The 21,360-nt window shown below is 47.1% G+C and overlaps 2 protein-coding genes across 5 annotated transcripts in view; one reads left to right on the top strand and one right to left on the bottom strand.

Annotated features, from left to right (window-relative positions):
• Positions 1 to 19,662, top strand: part of B3GAT1 (beta-1,3-glucuronyltransferase 1) — a 47,775-nt gene extending 28,113 nt beyond the window's left edge. For 2 of the 3 annotated variants that reach the window (XM_074936798.1, XM_074936799.1), the window contains exons 4-7: positions 3,206 to 3,714; positions 9,408 to 9,704; positions 16,751 to 16,866; positions 17,506 to 19,662. In XM_074936798.1, coding sequence (XP_074792899.1) covers positions 3,206 to 3,714; positions 9,408 to 9,704; positions 16,751 to 16,837 — 893 coding nt within the window. In that variant the 3' untranslated portion in view covers positions 16,838 to 16,866; positions 17,506 to 19,662. Of the gene's footprint in view, positions 1 to 3,205; positions 3,715 to 9,407; positions 9,951 to 16,750; positions 16,867 to 17,505 lie in introns of those variants that run through there. The other variant, XM_074936797.1, reaches the window with a different exon arrangement.
• GLB1L2 (galactosidase beta 1 like 2) overlaps positions 17,669 to 21,360 on the bottom strand; it is a 51,640-nt gene continuing 47,948 nt past the window's right edge. For both annotated transcript variants that reach the window (XM_074936795.1, XM_074936796.1), the window contains one exon: positions 17,669 to 21,060. In XM_074936795.1, coding sequence (XP_074792896.1) covers positions 20,974 to 21,060 — 87 coding nt within the window. In that variant the 3' untranslated portion in view covers positions 17,669 to 20,973. The remainder of the gene's footprint in view (positions 21,061 to 21,360) is intronic.

Genomic DNA, 21,360 nt, shown 5'->3' with positions numbered 1-21,360 from the left:
TTGGAAGCTGGGCAGTTTACTGTTGGGAACTGGATAGCTCCCGTGGTCATAAATATACAGTTTGTAAGACAGAGCCTTAAAAGAAGATGTGGACCAATGCCCAATGGCTGTGTTTCCTACTCATCACTGTGTCTCCTGTTCGAGAGTGGAAAGAGGAAATCCCTTCTGATGGTCCCTGCAGAAGTTCATCCTGTAGAAGCTAATGACACATTTTGCAATAAAAACAGTAGCCGAAGCAATGCTGATAAATGCAACAGAAAATATCCCCCAGGGTGTCCAAACAAGCTGGGTAAAGAGCAGTGGACTTGAAGGGGGAGGCTGGGTAGTGCATTCCTGAGTCAAGGGCCTTTGGCTGAGATGCATAGGCCTGGGGAGAGGGAGCTCAGGACTTCCTGCTTCTCTCCCCATCTGGATTAGAACTTCAGGAGAGAGGCAGCCTCTAAATTACCGAGCACCCAAGCCATACAGTGGAATTCTGGTCTGGAGTAACTGAGATCAGATGTGGGTGGATGGTTCTGAGGTGGTGAAATTTTTGCTATGTTGTCAGAGTGGCACCAACGTCCAAGGAGCACAAGCAGCGTCGGGAAGACGCCGCCTCGCCCAGCATATTTGCCAGTATCCCCTCTCTGCCTTTTCCTTGGGCCCCGCTGTCTCCTGGGTTCCATCTTGGAGAGGAGCACCGGTGTATTTGTAGGGAGGAAGCTAAGCTCTGTTTCCCCATCTCTTGCCAATGTTCTAAACTCTCTTCCCCTTACCTCTCACTGTCCACCAGGTCCCCTTCTCCCCTCTCAATTTGGTGTGGCTTTGCCTTACTCTCTGCCTGTAGTCTGATGTGCTATTTAAATCTGGCAGCAGCTCCAAGACCTTTTGAGTGGCTTCACCTCCTCCCCTCTATGAACTGTAGGAGAAGGGTTCCTCTGTATTACTCTGCCACAGAACTGGCTCAGGACAGCTCTGAGAGAAGTTATAGTTCTGCCCCCATCCCGAGAGGTCCCCCTCACCCCGAGAGGTTCAAATGGGTGAGAGCTCTCCCCACGAGCCTGGAGGAGTGCAGTGCAACAAAGAGGAGCATACTGGAATTGAAAGGCGAGTGTGTTGATGCTATTAAAGGAAAATGGAGTTCCGTCTCCTCACCCCTCCAGGCTCAGCTCAGTGCCCTGGAAGGTAGGAGACACTTCTATAAATGAACAGTGACCTGCAAGGTAGAAGGGCGGCCTTGAGGGTATGAGACAAAACTGGGAATGGGTCCTGTTTCCCAGCCCAACTTCTGACTCACTGGCACACCCTGGGCAAAACGCTTCCATGCTCTGTACCTCAGTTTCCTCATCTGTACAATGGGGATGAAGACATTGGTGTGCCTGAGAAGGGTGTGCAGGATACATCCATTCATATTTGTAAAGTAGCTTTGAGAGACTTGAGTGGGAGATGCCAGAGATGAGAAGAGCAAATTAGTGTTTGCCAGCATGGTATGTGAGGAGTGGAAGTGCCAGAGGATTTAAAGCTAAGGTCTTGACCCACAGGTGATGACTAACAAACCCATGTGTCCTGGCCAAGTTCCACTCTGTCTAATTATGTTCTGCCTCTGTGCTATCAAATACAGTTCACAGTTTATTCAGGGTGTGAATTGCTTCCCGTGTTTCAGATTTCTAGACTGCTAGGCTGTGCACAGTGGAGGCAATTTATCTTAGAAAGGGCCTGATCCTGGCAGGTACTGAACTGTCCATCAGTTTTCAGTGGAGCTGGGGATGATCAGCTGCTTGACATATTGGGTCTTAAGTCACTTGTGGTGTTTACCCCCAACATCCAGGTTGATGGGTGATGCAGAATAACATAGAAGGGTATGCCAAGAATGTAGGAATTGTTCTAGTGGGTCAGACTTATGGTCCATCTACTCCTGTATCCTTTTGTCCTCTGGTACTTGCCACTGTTGGGAAGTGTCAAAACCCCATATTACACTATTATCACATGCCCTGCAGACAATGGTTGGCTTATGTCCTGGACCATAAGTGTTGATATCTCTCATTAAGTTTGATCATCCCTAGTGTAATTATAGATTATGCTCTTAATGGTACTGATGAGAGGGCTGCAGTGCCCTGGAAATGGCAAACATGGGTAGGCTTGGAAGGATTTCATTTTTATTGGTAAACGTCAGTTTTGTTGTGCGCACGCAAGCAGACAAAATGTTTCCATCCATAATAATCAAAATGTACAGGGAGGCAAAGTAAGAAAAATGCTGCTTAAAAAATTGTTTGAGGTTGAGTTAAGGATGTTTACTTTGTGTATGAAGACATGATGCCAACAATATGCCAACAAATCTGTCAAAATTTATAAAAAAGTACAAATCGAAATCAGCAAAGCCTACATGTGAAGGTTTATCTCGTCTTAGTCAATATAGAGGGAAACTCTTGGAAGGGATTCTGAAGTCCTGGTCATTTGTACTTGTTGCAAAAGTTGTGGTGTTTGTATCTGTAACATCCTGCATATATCCCTGCAAGATTCCTGACCAGGACTTTGGAACAGCCAAATAAGAGACTGCCTCAAAAGACCCTAGGCCCTACCTGGAAGGTTAGTCAGAGCTGTGTGAACACTTGTGATGTGACTAGGTGACATATTTCAAGATCTCAGCTCAGTGCCTGGATTTAAGGAGCACCTCCTAAATGGGATACAATGTTACCCTGGCCAAATCCCAACAGAAGCCAATTCCATTGTGCTGACCCATATTGTCTCTGGAGCTCCCACTGGTTATGGTATTCTTCACTTGCTGTCCTGAGCTGTTGCTATGCATTTGTGCACAGCTGCAGAGTCCTGCCCCGGGGCATGGAATACAAAGTACTTTGGAATCCTTTGGAGTTGGAAGGTGCTGTATTAGTGTCAGAGTATCTGTTATTCTACACCCGTATGTCGCACTCGATTGTTGTTTCTTTGGGCCTTCAAAGCTTGCTGTTCTGAGCAGTTCCCTCCCGCTAGCCTGGAGCTGTCAGAACTTTGCCCATGTGGCTAGTTCACCAGCTGCCATCTCTGTCTTGTGGGTTCTTTGTTTCTTGCAAAAGGCCTCTGTTTTCCAGCTTGTCTCCTTTGCTCTCAGACCAAGAGGGTGACCTCCCCTGCTAGCAAGCTGCCTGCTGGCTTTGCCGAGGGAGTGGTGTAGAGGAAACTGTTAGAGGACTGACTGTGTGTGTTTTCTTTCTCTCATGCCCTTGTGCAGATGAGGGTGGCGACTCCAGGCGTGATCTGGCCCAAGGCTCGGACTCCAAGGAGTACTGCCTGTCAGACCGCGACATTGTGGAGGTGGTGAGGACAGAGTACGTTTACACCCGCCCGCCCCCGTGGTCGGACACCCTCCCTACCATCCACATCATCACCCCCACCTACAGTCGGCCGGTGCAAAAGGCGGAACTGACGCGTCTGGCCAACACCCTCTTGCATGTGCCCAACCTGCACTGGATCCTGGTGGAGGACTCTCAGAGGCGCACCCCTCTCGTCACCCGGCTGCTGCGGGACACGGGGCTGAACTACACCCACCTCAATGTGGAGACGCCCCGCAACTACAAGCTGCGGGGAGACATGAGGGACCCCAGGATCCCCCGTGGGACCATGCAGAGGAACCTGGCCCTGCGGTGGCTGAGAGAGACCTTTAACAAAAACAGCAGCCAACCTGGGATTGTTTACTTCGCTGACGACGATAACACCTACAGCCTGGAGCTCTTCGAGGAGGTAAGATGCAAGCAGGGCCTGCTCAGCTGGGTTACGCTCCCCTCCATCCCCACTCCCTGAGCTTGCAGGCCTCCGCACAGGTCCCCGGAGGCCAAGCACAGGAGCATCCATAACAACCTTACTGCTTGCAGCACAGAGTAACAAGGCACTTGGTGTCAGTGACATGCTCCAGCCAGCAGGTAACACGGTTACACGCTCTCCTGAGCCCAGGGCCTGTCATCGCTACTTAGTTTAAGTAAAATATACCCCTAAAGCAATGTCATTTAAACCACCTCTCAGCATGCTCTGGCGCCCGGGCACCAGGCAGTGAAAATGGGGCACATTTGCTAATGTCAAAGGGACCACGGGAAAAGTAGTGCAGACCCCACATTAGGGTGAGGGGTCTATGGATGGGGGAGGGGGTACCGGGCATTGCTGTTTGTGCCAGTTGCAGAGCCCATCATCTTGGATTCATTGTGACCCTCAGTTACCACTTCCTTCCAATCAGCCCCAGGTCTATGCTGCCCCCTTGTATGAACTCCCTGCTCCCATCATTCCCCTTTAGCCGGTCTGCTTCATTGATTTCTGTGGGAATGGAGGGCAGCACCACATGGCAGCATTGATCCTCTGGCAGGATCAGGCCCTTAACTGTCTTAAATGGAAGGCTCTCTGGCATCATCTAAGCTGTTCAGGGTAGAGCCATCTGGTTGGCTCCTCCAGTCCTCTCTTTCTCCACTTTGCAAAGCTGTAGAAGTATGAGTTATGGTTGCTTCTCGCTTAATTAGTACTGTCTGGAAATGCATCCACTGTGAAACCTTCACTGGTCTCTCTGGGCCTAAGCATAGGTGAGTGTGCATGTGAGAGACAGGTCCGGATGGCTGTAATATACCCTCTAATGTCCTTAAAACAGTGACTGTGTTCGAGATGGCTCACAGGGCTGGAAGGTAGCTATGCAAGTTAAGGGCAGCTGTGGAATGAATAGGTTCAGCAAAGGAATAAGGAGCAATGGGTTTACTGCAGTGTGATCCAAGGCGATAGGCTCAAGGGATGATGGTGACATCTTAAACTATGGCAGAAGACAGGAGTTTCAAGAATGCACCTAGGGCTTGACCCTGCAACCTTTACTCATGCGAGTAGTTGAGCTGAAGCCAACGGGACTATTCTCATGAGTAAGGGCTGGAGGATGGGCTTGTGGTTCAAGTCCAGGACTGGGACACAAGAGATCTGTTGAAGCAGGTTTCAAATAACTGGGACTTGCATGACCCAGGTCTAGTTTGAATGGTCTCTACATTCCCATTCAGTTTGGGAACAGCTTTCACTGCCTGCGACCAGCCTATAAATATCCCTTCCTAGACAGCTGTGTAGGAGTCCTTACACCTCACCCAGTTGGCATGTATTGGACGATGCTTTCACTTGTTGGGCTGCAGCATGCTCTCTTGGTCAGTGGGGGTGACGTTCCCCCCTGTGCAGAGCACCAGCATAACTGCCACTTACATCCCACCAAAGTCCTGGCAATAGGACTTAAATGGCTTTGTGCTTCCGTATGCTTTACGGGGGAATTTCACCCTGACCCTGTACCTAGGGCATCTTCCCCAGATCACACTCCATTTGGCTTGTACCATCCTACTTCAGGCATCATTGGGCTTTCCCTTGTTTCCTCACTGTTTGCTTGCCCCCACCTCAGTGCCTTTATTACTTAAATTCTGTCTCTGGCAAGAGCCTGCTCTGCATAGATCCATGGCCTCCCTCTGGGTAAACAGAGCCCTTTCAACGTTCTCTGAACAAAGTCAGGCAGCACAATGGTTGCCCTTGCAGGACATCTTGTTCAGAGACGCACTGTGCGATTGTCTCCCCAGGCTGCCGCACATGCATGGAAAGCAGGCGTTTGTCAATACTTGTTTGTTCTGAAGAGCGTAACCCTTCAGATTCTGCCACTGAGTTGACTAAACCTAGGCTGTAAACATGCAAGCAGTGCTTGCCTCTGGGGCTGCTGATTTGCAGCATCCAGAGACGAATGGGCTCCCAGGTTTTTCTGATTCAGCTCAGGGAGACAGCTAAAATCTCATCCTTGATGTCTTCCACTGTTTCCTTCCAGAAGTGGCTTTGAGAGGGGACTGAATTTATCCGAGTCCTTTCGTAATTTCTCTTCCCATCATGTCTGTTCTGCGTGTTTGTGTGTGTACATGTGCAATTATGCTCATCTAGATGTTACCGAAGATAAGCATCAAACCTGGTCTGATCTGTAGTGCACCTCCCTCTGGGCCTTGCCTGTAGATGTGCGAACCTAATCTCAACTGGGAGGCATCACTCTCTTTTTCAAGAGGTGCTGCTGAACTGAACCTCAAAAGGTTCTATTCACAGTGTATTATACCACCCAACAATGATGCTTTCATTGAAGTGAAGGGTCGTGAGAGTCCAGAGGAGAGCAACAAAAATGATAAAAGGTTTAGAAAACCAGACCTGTGAGGAAAGGTTAAAAAAAAAAAAAAAACCTGGCCATGTTTAGTCTTGAGCAAAGAAGACTGAAGGGGGGACGTAAGTCTTCCAATACGTTAAGGGTTCATAGAATCATAGAATATCAGGGTTGTTATAAAGAGGACAGTGATTGCTGATCTTCATGTCCACTAAAAGTAAGACAAGAAGTAATGGGGTTATTTTGCAGGGAGATTTAGGTTAGCTATTAGGAAAAACTTGCTAACTATACCAGTAGTTAAGGGCTGGAATAGGTTTCCAAGGGAGGTTGTGGAATCCCTGTCATTGGAGGTTTCTGCTAAGAACAGGCTGGCCAAACACCTGTCGGGGTGGTCTAGGTTTACTTGGTCCTGCCTCAGTGTGGGGAGCTGGACTTGACTTCTTGAGGTCCCTTTGAGCCCTCCATTTCTGTGAGTTTGGGGTGGGTGATAGTGGCTGAAGACAGGGAGCTTAATATGAAGTCTGCATGGAGTGTATTTGACGGTCCCTGCTCCAGCACAAACATGTTCCAAAGGGAAGGATTCTATTTGTTTGGAGGTTGTGTCTGTTCGTTCAGAACAGGTTTCCTGTCTCTGCCTTGCATCTGGCCTACAGCTCGGGGTTTAGTGTCCCCATGAGACTGTCAGTGCTCTTTGCAGAGGCAGGATTATGTTCCCAACAATGCAGCTTTTCATCAGACCCAGAAAAGACAGATCCTTTAGGTTCCATCACCACATTGACAAGGGCACAGGAATAACTTCACAGGGAACCAGAGACTTTAAGGGCAGGAAAGATCATGCCTCCATCCTTCTAAACAGCAAGGGCTTCTTCTCTGCACTATGTTTCAGACTAATTTTAATATCTCAGGCAATGAGGCTCCCACCACGTCCCTTGAAGGCTCTTAAATTCACTATTGTTTTAAATGTCCTTTGGGAGATAATGTCTCAAGTGGTTAGAGCTGCAAGCCAGGACTCCTGGCATTTAGTTTTATCTATGCCACAGATCCTCTGGAAGAAGGCAAGTCACTGCTATCTGTGCAGGTGCTTATCTGTTCCCCATCACTGCAGTCCCTGTGCACGTCTCGTACATTAACAAAATTATCCTCGTGGGGGTAGGGGGTAGGTCATTATCCCTATTGTGTGTATATATAGGGAAACTGAGGCACAGATGAAGAGACTTGCCAATGGTCACACAGGGAGACTGTGGCACAAGCAAGAATTGAACCTGCATCTTGAGTCTCAAATCAGTGCTTTCCTCACAGGACCCTCCTTCCTTCCTTCACGCCTGTTTCCTCCACTATTAAATGGGTATCGTAACACCACCTTTACCGCTATGACATGAGGCCTGCTTAACATTTGCAAAGGGCTTTGGAAACCTGAGCAGAAGTGTTTTTTTTAGTTTCACCCCTTCACTGCTAGTTCTACACCCCCTATAAACCTACACCCCCGCCCCTTGGAACACACTTGCAGACATGTAGTCACTGTTCTGAGATGATTTGTTGCCTTGCGCTCCTGGAAGCTCTTGTGGTACAAGACATGATGATCCCCTTCCTCCTCATTCACTAGTTGCCATGCCAGAGGGTCCCTTGTTCAACCTCTCTTTTGAGGTACATATACTGCACCCGTCACCATGGTATAGGGGCACCTATTCTCTCCCCCCATACCTGTTTCGTAAGGTCTTCTGTTTTATCTTGCATTCATTTGCACAGACTGGTGTATTGCGGTCAAGGGGGCAGGTTGTCGTCTTGGCCATTTGGCACAGACCTAAATCCCATAGCAAAGAATCCAGCAAATGAGGTTTGTACATAAGACTGCAGGCAGACCAGGCTGAATGCTGTTTCAATCCAGCTGCCTCATTACTTCCTTCTCTGTGGCAGGTTCTAGCTACAGCACCAAGCGCTACCCTGAAATGAACACTACCTTTTAAGAAGGCATGAGGGCCCCTTTGTTAACCGACAGGATGTTGTCTCTGGATTCCTCTCCTCTAAGGTTGTCAATTTTGATTGGACGTATTCCTGGAGGTGTCATCACATGATGTAATCTTTAACTAAAGATTAATCTTTAATTCCTGGAGACTCCAGAACAATCCTGGAGGGTTGACAACTCTCCCCTCCTCCCCCTGAAACCTACCTGCATTAAGAGGCACCAAGCAGCCAGTGAAAGGGGCTGCACAATAAACATGGGGGACTAGTTCCTGTGGATAAGGGCTGCCATTAGCATGTGTGTAATGCAAAAGGGCAAGTGCCTTCAACTCTTCAGGTCTCTCACTGTAATTAGCATTCATGAGATTAGCACTGGGAAATCCCCAGTCTGAGGGTCTGGATGAAAAGCAGAAGGTGCAGCAGAGGGAGCACGCTCCTGCCAGCAGAGCGGAGACAAGACAAGGGATAAATTGCTGCAAAACCTCATCCTATTTGTTTGGAGTTTACTAGGTAGCCAGACTTCTAAACTGCCCCTCATCTGAGAACCACGTTTGTAATACCTCATTCCAAATGTTGTTCCATTTCCCATCAATGGTGACTCACAAAATGGAGGCTACCCTGAATATCACTGGATGCTAATTCTCCTCTATAGTTTAGTTTCCAGAAATCTAGTCTTCCTAGCTCTGTTGCTAACACACCATGTGACACTGCACAAGCTCTGCCCCCGTGCCTCAGTTTTCCCATCTGTAAATGGGGATGATGATGCTGACCCATCTTTGTGAAGCGCTTTGAGACCTGTGGATGAAAAGCAGATTTTAAAACCTTGGCTGTAACTCTTATTCGCTACTTTGTTCCTTGCATGAAGCCTTTGCCACAATGAGGTCTCAGCAGGAGTAATTAGTATAACTGCGCATATGCATATTTGCTAGCATCTTTACCTGAGACTCTCCAAAGCACTTTGCTAGCCACCCTGCAATGCAAGGCTTATCGCTTTGTACAGTTGGGCAAATGGAGGCATACAGAGGTTAAAGTATGTGGCCAAGGTCACAAAGGGAGCCTGAAGTGGAGCTGGGAACAGAACCCAGCCTTCCTGGCTTTCATTTATAGTGCCTTGCTTCTATGTGTCCACTGGCCTTTACCTGCTTCAGAACACCCAGGTCTGGTGCTGCAGTGCACGCAGAGGTCTTCCTGGGGACGCCCAGAGTCCCTGCACGTTGCATATGTGGTTTAAGTAGTTAGGACTGAACACTGAGTGTGTGTTACCAACTGTCAGAGCGGGTGTCCTCTCCCCTGCCACACCACCCCATGCACTCACTGTGCCCTTCTCTCTCCTTGCCCCCAGATGCGCACCACCAGGAAGGTGTCGGTGTGGCCGGTGGCCTTTGTGGGCGGCTTGCGCTACGAGTCACCCAAGGTGAATGCAGCGGGGAAGGTGTATGGCTGGAAGACTGTTTTCGACCCCCACCGCCCGTTTGCCATCGACATGGCGGGCTTTGCTGTGAACCTCAGGCTGATACTCCAGCGATCTCAGGCTTACTTCAAACTGCGAGGAGTGAAGGGTGGCTACCAAGAGAGCAGCCTTCTCCGGGAACTAGTGACCTTGAATGACCTTGAGCCGAAAGCTGCCAATTGCACTAAGGTATGGACTCTTTCTGGTACATGGACCCACTCTTCTGCATCTATCACTAATCACAATTGCAAGGAAATGCAGAAACTTGAAAAGGGAGCATAGGAACTGCCATATGGGATTAGATCTGTTGTCTAACCAGGCCAGTATCCCATCTCCCATCCCTCAGGGTTAGCCCAATGCCCATCCAGTCCAATATCCTGTCTCATGCAGCTGCTGGTACCAGATGCTTCAAGGAAAGACACAACCTGCTCTTCGCCCCCCCCCCCCCCCCAGCCATAAATGGGTTATGAAGTAAAATACATAGTGGGGAAGCTTCATCTTAACCTCAGGGCCTTAGTGGCTCGCTTCTGCCCTGAGTGTGAGGGTTTATCCCCTCTATAAATGTCTCTGCTAGTTACGGTTACTCTACATGACATCCTTACTGTTTACATGAATATCTAATTTTTTTTGGTCTCAATATCCTGTGACAGTGAGTTCTACAGATGAATTATGCATTGTGTGGAAGAGCATTTCCTATATGAAATGTGCTGCCTTGCAGTTTCATTTTCATGTACAGTAGAGAACACCAAAGTGAATTTGCAGCTATGCTCCCGCTTCTCAAAAGACGTTGCAGGAAAGCATGGATTTAAGAGGGGTGAGGAGGAAAAGAATAATGTCCTGCATTATGCTGGGAAGCAAACAGGCATCCATGTGGGGTGTGGTGGCAGAGATGGGATCCAGGGCAGAGCTAAAGAGGCATGAAGCCGAGTTGACTGGGACGTTTGCATCAGACAGTCCATCGGCTCTGCTCACCCTCTCTGCTGCTCTGCCTAACAAGAACATGACAGTGACAATGTGTCCTAAGAGCGGAGGGAGGTCAGAAGTGAGATCTAATGCTAGGGTGAATGGGGGGAGGAGACATGTTAGTGTAGAACGCACTCCAGATTGATTCCCTCTTAGAAAGGTAAATGGACAGGGTGTAGCAGGCAAGGGAATCCAATGTCAGGCCAAAGCTTCCTTGCAAATGCTTCGAGCCTGAAGCTGGCACAGCAATGGCTATGCTGCCTCTAGAAATACACACAGAAGAGCAGCTTTTGATGTGAAGGTAGCTGTCAGAGTAAGGCATCGTGCTGGAAAGCTGGGGCGAGAGCAAGGCCAGCTGCGGTGGGACACGCTGTCAGGACTTTGGTTCCAGACAAGGGGGAGATCGTGTTCCTTGAGTCAGACAGGAGGCAACTTCTGTGCTATGGGCCAGGAACTGAAGAGGTGACGGCAGCTGAGATTAGGAGCGGGCTGTTTTCTCTGTGACATGGCAGTGGAGATATCACAGGGACTCGGTTTTGAGCCGGACGCACTGTGATCCTGACCAACTCTCGGCACTTCAGGTGTCCTGCTTTGCGTCTCTGCTTCCAGCTGCCACCAGCCTCCCTTCAGCAATTATCACATAACTCATCAGCCCAGCGTGAGGTAGACAGAGACCAAATTCAGCAGAGGCAGAGCTCAGAGAATTCTACACAACAAGCGAGGGCACGACAGCAGAGATGCCTCCCCTTCTAAACACAGGAGCTGAGCAGTCTGTATGCCTGGAGAGTGATGATAGCAGGGTTTAGGGTAGCTAAGAAGGGGCAATGCGTGCTTGGAAACTTGACCTTATTAATGGGAACGGCTCTGCGGTGACCTCTTGTGGGGGTGGGTGGAAGGAGAGTAATTTAAGCTGTGCTGAGACCCTCAACATCACCGCTGGTGGGTGTAGGCTTGTTCAGAATCCAGCCCTGAGAGGAATGATGGTTCAGGGGTTAGGGCACCAGCCTGTGACCCCAGAGATCTGGGCTCCATCGCCTGCTCTGCCACAGACTTCCTGTCTGACCTTGGAAAGTGAAGGGGATAAAATCAGTGGCAGTTGGGCACCTAAAGGCCTTTGAGGATTGTGGCCTTAGCGTGTGTGCCTCAGTTTCCCATCTGTAAAATGGTACTTTTCTCAGCTTCACAGAGGTGTTGAGGATTAATACACTAAGGATTGTGAATCTCTCCGATATGATGGTTTCAGAGTAACAGCCGTGTTAGTCTGTATTCGCAAAAAGAAAAGGAGTACTTGTGGCACCTTAGAGACTAACCAATTTATTTGAGCATAAGCTTTCGTGATTATGCTCAAATAAATTGGTTAGTCTCTGAGGTGCCACAAGTACTCCTTTTCTTTCTCCGATATGATGGTTAATGGGGGCTAGACAGGCACACAGGTAGACAGCCCTTTTTACCCGATGCCTCCTTAGATGTCCCCTGTGTGCTGCGCTGGTATTCATTTTTAACGCTCTCAACTCAAACACACAAACTGAAGCGCCTGCAAAAAGCTTATTTACTGGCCAATAAATAAGTCCTGCGTTGCTCTCCTTGGCTTAATACCTGCCTGAAAGAGTGGGAATGAAAAGAAGATGATCTTAACTGTGGGCACTGCAGGAATTTCTAGACAAAAGGAGGCAGCCAGCCCTGAAATCCCTGCCAGGAGCTGCAAATGCGGAGAGGAAAAAATGAAAAGAGAGCTTTCTCCATGGAGATGGGGGGAGATGTGCTTCTCTGGGAGAGGCAGACTTTTGTTTTGAATGGTTTGGGTAGCAATTTATCAGTCACATTTAATTAAACGCCCACGTTCTGCCCCTTCTCCTGTCTCTCAGCTGCATTATGCACCGGGCTCCAACCTCAGGCTAAATCTGTGTGTTTGAGACTGTGTTTGGGTGATGCGGGTGAAGGAAGCCAGCCAGCCGCCTAGTGTTGGACAGGGATGTTTTGCTGCTGCTGCTTCTGAGGGGATTAGAGAGAGGCCGAGTATTTCTGGACAGAGAGAACTAGTATTAGATGCCACAGTAAGTGTGACCAGCTACCACCAAGGCTACAGGCTAGGAAGGATGGGGTTGATGGGCAAGAGCGGAGCTTCCTCACTAGCATCTGTGGAAGAACAACACTGCAGCTGTTGCAGGATTTGCGCTAGCTCTTTGAAGAGAAATAAATCTCTTCCCTACGTAAGATGGAGAATCTGGGTGAACCCTGGTTCTCGCCATGTATTTTCCAAGATGCAGAAAGGAACTGGCTTTTTTTTTTTTTTTTTTTGGTCACAGATCTGATGTAGCTCAAACTGGCCCTAGGACAGAGTGACTCCAGCATGATTCCACTGATGAAAGCAGGAGGCGAGAGGGGCTCCTGGGGAATAACTTCCTTCCTTCCTTGTCAGATTTCCTGTGATAAAGTATGTGCACTGAATGCAGTGCAGATGGAGGGGGAAGATCAGATCGGCAAACTCCATTTGTATTTGTTCTCTCTCTCTCTGTGAGCTGAGCAAGTATCTGCTAGGGCAGGTTTACCCTCCCTTTCTGCTTGAGTTATTCCCCAGTGTTTGGGACGCCAGTCTTACAGGGCTGCACTTGTTTGGATTGATTGCAGATGTTCCTAGGGCAGGGGCTGTTCGATACTCTAGCTGCCATTGGTCACACAAGGTCACGTGCTCTTGCTTCTGGTGCCAGACTAGCTAAGCCTGATTTAATAATCAGGAGGAAAAGGCCTGAGGAAGCCCCTGAGGCTGTGACTCTAAGGCAGTGGTTGCAGATAAGCGGAATTTAGGCTTTGAATGGGGGACATGTTCAGATTTCAGCCATCAGCACCAGTGCAGTCTCCGAGTTCACATAGGGTTAAACTGCTGTCACCTGCACCAGGGCAGCTTATCCCAGTTATGAGCAGGGCAAAACTCTGGTGCAACTAGTGCCTTTGCTTAACTGCACTAGGGGGTTTGTGCTGGTGCAGTTACACCAGTGGCTGGGCCGGTATTAACTCCCTAGCATAGACAAAGCCTTATTTTAACCCTTTTTCTTTTCTGGGCCACACATGCTTTGTTTGAAGCTTCAACCCTTGGTCCCATTAGGGCTTCTCTGAGCCTTAGTGGATGGGGAAGGGCATAAATCTTGATGTCAAAGTAACTATGGTCATAGCTATAGTAGCTACTGTCTGGTTCATTTGCTTCTGGTCAGGGTTTGGAGAATCCCCCTGCTATGTCAAGCAACATCCCATCCACTAAGCTATCCCCCTTTCAATGCGGCTAGGTCCTCTGATTCTTAAACCCAGGCAGTAACTGAGTTTAAATGCTGCAGCCATGTGTAACAGGAGATATAGCTGCAAGTTATCATGAGTGAATCCCATTAGAGATATTAAAGGGGGGACACCTGTGATTTGTAAAGTACAGTTCAAAGCGCTCATTGTGCCAAGGGCTGTTACAGACAAGTCTTTTTGCTGTTGCTGCCAGCACGGTAGTAATACAAATGTGAAAATAAGTTTTGAGACATGAGGGCAGACTTTAAAAGGCCTGTAGAACTACTGTATTAATAACACAGGTTGTATTTTCATGTATGATCCAAACCTTGTATATAGCAATGGAAATGCATTGTCCTCAAAGTTACAGACAGTTGGCTGAGAAATGAAAAGCTGTTTCTGTATTTGATTGTTGCTCTGTACTAGGTGATAATTCCAGTGACCTTACTGAAGAGCATGGTGTAAAGACTTAGGTAAGAGTTGTACAAAGCACTGTATATTATTTTTAGAAGCCCCTTGCAATCAGAGATAGGGAGCTCAATTTCAGTATTTACCTTGATGAAAAAGTACTATAGAAATGACCCCAAGCTCTGTGCTGTTGCAAAAGGCAAAGTTTTACAAAAAGGTTCCATTCTCTGGGTGGGGAAAGCAGCCCAGTCCAGGTTCTTTCCAGCTGTTGGAGGCAAACAGCTCTATTAATGTTTCAGAGAGAGATTCATCTCTGCTGCAAGTGTTGTGCCTGCTTAAACCAGAACTGAATTTAGCCTGCAGGCTTAACTGGAAGGCTGTGAGTAACAGGGAGCTGAGTATTTAACCACAGGCAAGAGGAACGTGCTGAGTTCATCCTTGGGAAGCAATACCATGCTCTTGCAGGTCTAAGGAAAAGCAAGCCAGCACCTTTGAGTACAAAAGATGGATCATGGAAGCTTGGATTAAACATGCAGTGTATTGTCATAGCAACAAGAGGGGAGCCCTTACAAGGTAAGAAATATCAATGCAAACTGGGTTAGAAAAGCAGGAAGCTGTAGCTCTGAAGGGACCCAACTACTACGAGCAGAGGGATAAGTAGTAACCTTTATTTTAGTGTGGGTACAGAGTGTAAACCAGCTTCCAGCTCCGTCTGCTTAGACATCTTAATAGAGTGACTAGAAATCTTTTGTGTGAGACAATTTCCCCAAGTTAAAAATGTTTCTTGAATACATTTCTCATTTGTGAAAGTTTTGATTTGAAGATTTTTCCTTCCCCTGCCACTTTTTCAGAGGAAAGCCCCAACAACTATCATTTTCATTTTCAGAAATACAGTCAGAATCTGACAATTTTGAAATTGTTCCCTTAACTATATTTTATCCAGTTCTACATTGTATACCACACTGAGATCAGTGCAGAACTGTTTAGCTCGCCACTATGAATTGGCTCAAATTGGGTTAGAGGCTTTAACAGCAGCAGACTAATATGCTTTGTCTGGCTAGTGTAAGTAGGGCTAAACTGGATTAATAGGTCTTTAAACACACCCCCCAAATGCAGGTAATGGCCCACTGCCTAAGACAGTGTAGAGAAGTGGAGGAACAGCATTTTCTGGCTTGGTCACTGCGCAGTAGCAACACCTCAGTGTCTGTCTACACTGCAGTCACATGGTGTGACTGCAGCTCAGGCCCTTGAGCACTTATCCAGCATTTTAAGTGGACTTGTACCTCCCCCCACTGAAGCATGTGCAGCTGCAGCTTGACCTCTATGAGCTGTACCTGAATTAACTCACTAAAAATAGTGAGTATGCAGAGTGTGGGCTTCTGAAGCCTATGCTGTGGCATACTCACTTCCAGAGCAGGCATGTGTACCCGAGCTGTGATTTTGATGGCCAAATGAACAGCGCAGAACATGAGGGGCTGATCGGTGTGAAATTTAACCCATTGGTCCCTAGTGTTTCCAGAGGATTTGATTTTCAGCAGGGTTACTCAGTGCATGCACCCCAAAATGTGCAAAGGCACTGAGGGCTGTGTCCTGCTGTCTCTCTCTGTGAGCCAGTGAGAGAATCAGAAAAGAAAGGGAAGAGATCCCAAAGCAACAGTCACCCAGTCTCTTGGGGATGCTTTAGAAGAATAAATGGATAGTGGACTCCAGCTGTTGCTGACAGAAAAGCTCCCACTAGGAAGTGAGAGCCCCTCCAGTTCTGCTTTTTCAAAGGTACGGATGGCTTCAGTCCATGTAGATGGTGGTCTGAACTGATGACTCAATGTTTCCTTCCTGTTATACCTAGTAGTTACAAGGAGTGTACAGAGCAACAAGGTGCCTTTCTATTTTCAGCCCAGCTATCTGTTGTACAGGGAGTGGATGATGCTTTTGCAGTGGCTTGATATGCAGCCACCAAGGATATGCCTATGGTGCAGCAGGAGTATAATAATTGCTAGCTCAGATAGACATACATGCAGTAGCTTTGATTAAGTGACCATGATAAAAATGGGGCAGTAGCCACAGTGGCATAGGCTGCGGCTTCAGCGAGCTGCCCAAATGCACACCTAGGGTCTTGAGACAGGATTAGGCTCTGGTGCTAGCCTCTGCATAGTGACTACACTTCTGTTTTTAGCCTGCTAGCTCAAAGTCACCACATACACACCTACCTGAGCTGGAAATTACATCTCTAGCTGCAGCCTTGACACTTTGAGTTGAGGTGGGGGAGTGTTTGTCTCTGTAAACACAAACAAGAATTTTGATTCCAGAGTGATGAAACAGCCCTAAATCAGTGCAAAGGATGATAAGTCTTTAGTGGAGGTTGGTTGATAAATAGATAGGAGCAGGTTAATGGCCTGAGACAGCATCCTGTCAAATGGGTAATTTTTGCACATGGTGCATTTCAGATGTCACTGGCCACAGGCAAACCTGCCTAAGGCTGTGAATGCACCATTACACTCTAGGGTATGTGGTTAAATAGCACTATTGGTTTAATGTGCAAGAATATTTGTTAGCATAACGCAGAGATGCAGCTAATGACTTCTGTGGGCTTGGTTCAGATTCTAGTCTGGCACACAAGGACGGAAAAACCCGTGCTGGTGAACGAGGGAAAGAAAGGCTTCACAGATCCCAACGTGGAAATCTGATGCTGCATGGCTGAGCGGAGATCAAACAGGTACACCTTCCCGTAGCTACCCAGAGGGAGGAGAGGACTGAGTGAAAAGAATGAGCACTGGAGAAATTTTTCAAGGAACGTGCTCTCTGAAAGCCAAGTTTGAGAGAGTAGCAAGTATGTGTGGAAAGGATGGGGTGATATTTAAAGGGAAATTATAGGGCCAAGGAAAGTATTTAGAACATGAGGGTGAAAAAATCTTGAGAGGATAATTTAATGGAGGGGGTGGTGAAAGAAAAAAGGAAACCTGAAGCTAGAAGGAAATGGAGAGTATAGTGCTGAAAGAGGGAAAGCTTTACAATGAGGGTTTGTACACAAGGCAACTTACTGCACGGCAAGCCATGTTAATGTATAGCACACCACCTTGCCATGCAGTAAAAGACCATGTGGACCCTGCTACAGTACAGTGAAGTCCCACTAAGCTGCACTCTGGGCATTTCAAAGACTGCATGCTCCATTGGGACACAGTGGCAGCCTGCACTGTTACTATATACAGCTGCTTTTTGTAGAGAGGACATCACTTTCTAGAGCTGTCACATGCTCCTTTTGCCAACACCCAAAAAACCATGTTCTCAGACAGGCTTGGGCTAGCTGCAGTGAGGCCAAGGGGTAACCCACCCACCGGTTGCCTTTCCTTTGCAGAAGATTCTCTCATCCTGCAGGCTCCTCTCTACAGCAGCCAGCCAGACACACAAGCAGCTGCCAGGACGGCTCCTGACTTCCAAGTGTTTTAAATGTAAGAAAAACAAGCAAGTTTGAACAACAAACCATACCTGCATTGCTCAGACTCTCCCGACCTTCCTCCTGGACTCTGAACAGAACCGGGCCCTCTGGAAACAGAGGAACAGCACAGACCTCACCTTCAGTACAAGGTGCACAGCCTGCAGGATGCTTGGACTGGAAGGAGCATGTGCAGGGCACGATGCACTTGGGAGGAGGCCCAGCTGGAGCTGGTTTCACAGGGTGTCATAGCAAGGATGAGAAGCACCACAAGGAGTATATACCTTGTGTCTGTGTGCAACAGCCTCAGCAGCTCTCTGGCTGTGGAGAGGACACCTTTGCCCTTAATTTTGAACCTAGGTTATTCAGTATTTATTACACTGCACAAGACTGGGTTTTGGGGAGGGAGAAAAGCAAGGCAGGTAAGAGCTAACCACCAAGTATCTCTGCTCTTTCCAACTTGTCCCCCTTTCATCAGCTCTATGGCTTGGAGGGTGATTTGACATACCTCTGTGTATTTGTATTGATGTGTTTACAGCACCTGTGACCATGTTCACTGTCCATGCTAAACTAATTGGAGATGGGTCCTAATCCTCCATCTCAGGCCTATCTCTAGTGCTAACCTGACTGAGACAAGCTTTAGGTGTCGGGCTCCCTGAAGTGCGCACCTACCTCAAGAAGTGTTTTTTTAACAATATGGGAGGGAACCACTCAGCATTTCACTGAATGCTGCTGTTGTCTCCAACTCCTACCCTAGGCCTAATTTCCACGGATTCCTTCTTTACAGTGATCACTCAGCAACAAACAGACCCACTTCCATCTATTACTCCCCACCTTCTTGAGTACATTTAGTGTTGATATGTCCCATTTCAAAGCCACATCATGCTACCAATAAAAAGCCACTGGAGCAGTTCCATACCTGCTATTACTGGTGTGCTCTATAGCTCCCCCGACAGTGTCTCACTGTTACTCCAACACCTGACTCCACAAAGGGTGGATTGAAAAGAAATAATCTGAACAAAATGACCTTAACCCAAACAACTTCAAATACCTGAAACCATTGTGGTGCAAAGCTTCTTCCTGCAGCAGAAAGGTACTTGGGTGGGTTTTTTTGTGACTGTTCTGTGTAAGGTGGTGAAGCACAGTCTCTATGGTGATGCTGACACACAAAAGGAAGTTAAATCAGTTCCTGTCCACCCCCTTTTAAAAATGGTTTTCCTAGATTGCTGCTTAGGTCTGGTAAGACTAAAAAAATCTAATCAATCTCCCATTCTTTTGGAAAAGTCTGAAGCACAATTTTACATGTGAATTAAGGGGAAAATGTAATTCTGTAAAGAGACTCACTTATTTTTTTAACCCTTACATGTAGAATATTTCTTGCAGAGTATTAGCTTCAGTGGGCAGAAATCACTCATTGGACTAATGCCAAATCTATATTTCCTAATATTTAAAAAAAAATTGTTTGTATTTATCAAAACAATCACTGGGGAAAAAAGTTACCTTCTTTAGCTGATAAGGTTCTTTAGTTTCCAATCATGGAAGCCTTGCTACATAGCTTCTGTGAAAACCTTCCTTTGTATTCAATGGCTGAAATCCAAACTGGATAGCAATGATTTTATGCAACTGGTATCCACTTGCATTTTGGGAACAGCCATTGTTAGCTCATGTTAAACAGCAGTGCTCTGCATCAAAGCAGGTTTATTCCACTATTATACAAGCCTCCCACGTGCAGCCCTCAGGCTGTGAACAAAGAGGTATTTTCAAAAGGGATACAAAGTTTTCATGATATTCAAGTTGTTTTCAACTGATGTCCTAGCTGCATGTCTGTTTGTTTATTCTAATAACCCTGCTGGATTGCAGCCTTCCATTCTCTGTAGGGAAAAACTCCTGGTGAAATGCAAAGGACAAAGTCCTACAGACAACCCTGCAAATACAAATATGCTCCACTCTCCTCAGAAAGTCAGCTACAGGAGCCAGGCCTTTCCAGCTGGTGTGGTGGTTATTGCCAGGAGAGCTGAGCTACAGATGCTGCGGCGAGACAGGCACTGATTGGGACGGAGGATGGAGTGTATTACAGCTGCACTGTCTGTTCTCAGTTTTAATTAAACTGTATTTAATTTGTTAAATAAAATTAAATATGGTTTTTAATGGTTAAAATTCCCTTGAAATTGATTGTTACTGCCATTGCCAGGTGGTTATGGTAGTGAGGTCTTACTGCTCTATCTAAATGGGGTTAAACTGCTCCCATAAGTACTGACCTGACTCCTCTAGGTCAGAGGACATGTTGGTTGCAGGAGAGATGAGCAGCTCTTGGACACAGCCAATTCTACACTGACAGCTACAGCATGGGAGTTTGAGGGTATTTAAACCATCTTCCTGTACCTTAAGTGGGAAAAAGAAGGTGAGCAGGTTTTCAGAGTTAGCAATGGCTCTTTTCAATATCTGAAATATTGCACTGAAAATTTCTGCAGCATATGACCTATCAAACAGGGAACCCATCTGGAGATTGTCAGGGTGGGGAGTTATAACATAATCCCCACCCTGCTTCTTTCCCAGGATCCCTTATTCCGTTTATATCAGTTTTAAAACATCTGGGTCCTGTTCACACATAGGAAGACATTTTTCTCCTTTCAAGGCTAAATAATGCTAACCTTGCTTATGCACCTTTCCCCCTGAGGTCAGTGGGGAGCTGTGGGCATGTGGCTAAGTAATACACAGACTGTAAAGCAGTGGGCTCCTTATCCATTCCCCCTTCTGAACCTGCTCTTTGGAAGGTTCATAATTTGCCTGAACTGGAACCTTAGGTTGACACAACAGTCCTGCTCTGGCGGAGCTGACAGAGGAGAAACACAGGTAACATTAGAAATTGTTTGGGTCTTTTTTCCACAGAAGAGAACCTTAGAATATTAAGAATTAATTGTTAACATCCAATCAGGATTCCAAAAACTGAACAAACAAAGCCCCTTCTCTACACAAAAAGGCTGTTTCAATTCTGCCTGAAAGCTCAGCACAGCATTCCTATGTATCCCAGAAATTCTCTCCCCTTTTAATCAAACAAGAGATGCCCCCATAGAGTGCGTTAATCTCGGGCAGGGGCTGGGCTCAGCTCAGATAGTTCCCTCCCCCACAACACCCTATTTTACTCCTTATCCCTGGATTGTCCATTACATCACAGCCACTGATCCAATCTGGAGAGCTCGATGTCCTGGGAGAAATTGATGGACTCACCTCTCAGGGTGCTCCAAGTCTATCTCCTAAACTTGTTGCCAGGGAACAAATCCTTTACACTGGTCTAACAGAAATTAACAAACCAGTCTGTACTTGGACTGATGCGTCCCCACACATACACCAAGGAATATCCAAGATGAACCCAACGGGAGGCAGTTCTGCTCAGTCCATATAGTGGGTCCTTCCTAGATAAGGCATATCTACAGACTGTATGATCCGGCCTGCAGTGCGCTCTTCAAAAACGATAATCTAGGGAATAAAGAGATTAGGGGTGGGAGGCGGGAAATCCCTTTAAAATGACAATCACTGCTCTTTCCAATGGGGAAATATTTTGGGACTTGAAGATCAAGCCTGAGTTTTGGGGGAGGATGCTCCCATTGAAGGGAATGTCATCAATATACCACCCCACTGGTCCCAGTACATACCCAAACTCCCATCACTTGATATCCTGGGCTGTATTAAGACTTCTCAGCAGTGAAGAGTAAACACCAATCCCAAGTCAGGTGGTCTTGCTTTTTATTTAAGTTATGCTGCCCTTCAAATTCTATA

The sequence above is a fragment of the Natator depressus genome, chromosome 22, assembly GCF_965152275.1.
Source record: "Natator depressus isolate rNatDep1 chromosome 22, rNatDep2.hap1, whole genome shotgun sequence".
Classification (NCBI taxonomy): Eukaryota; Metazoa; Chordata; order Testudines; family Cheloniidae; genus Natator; species Natator depressus.
This window is presented reverse-complemented; position numbering and strand designations above follow the sequence as displayed.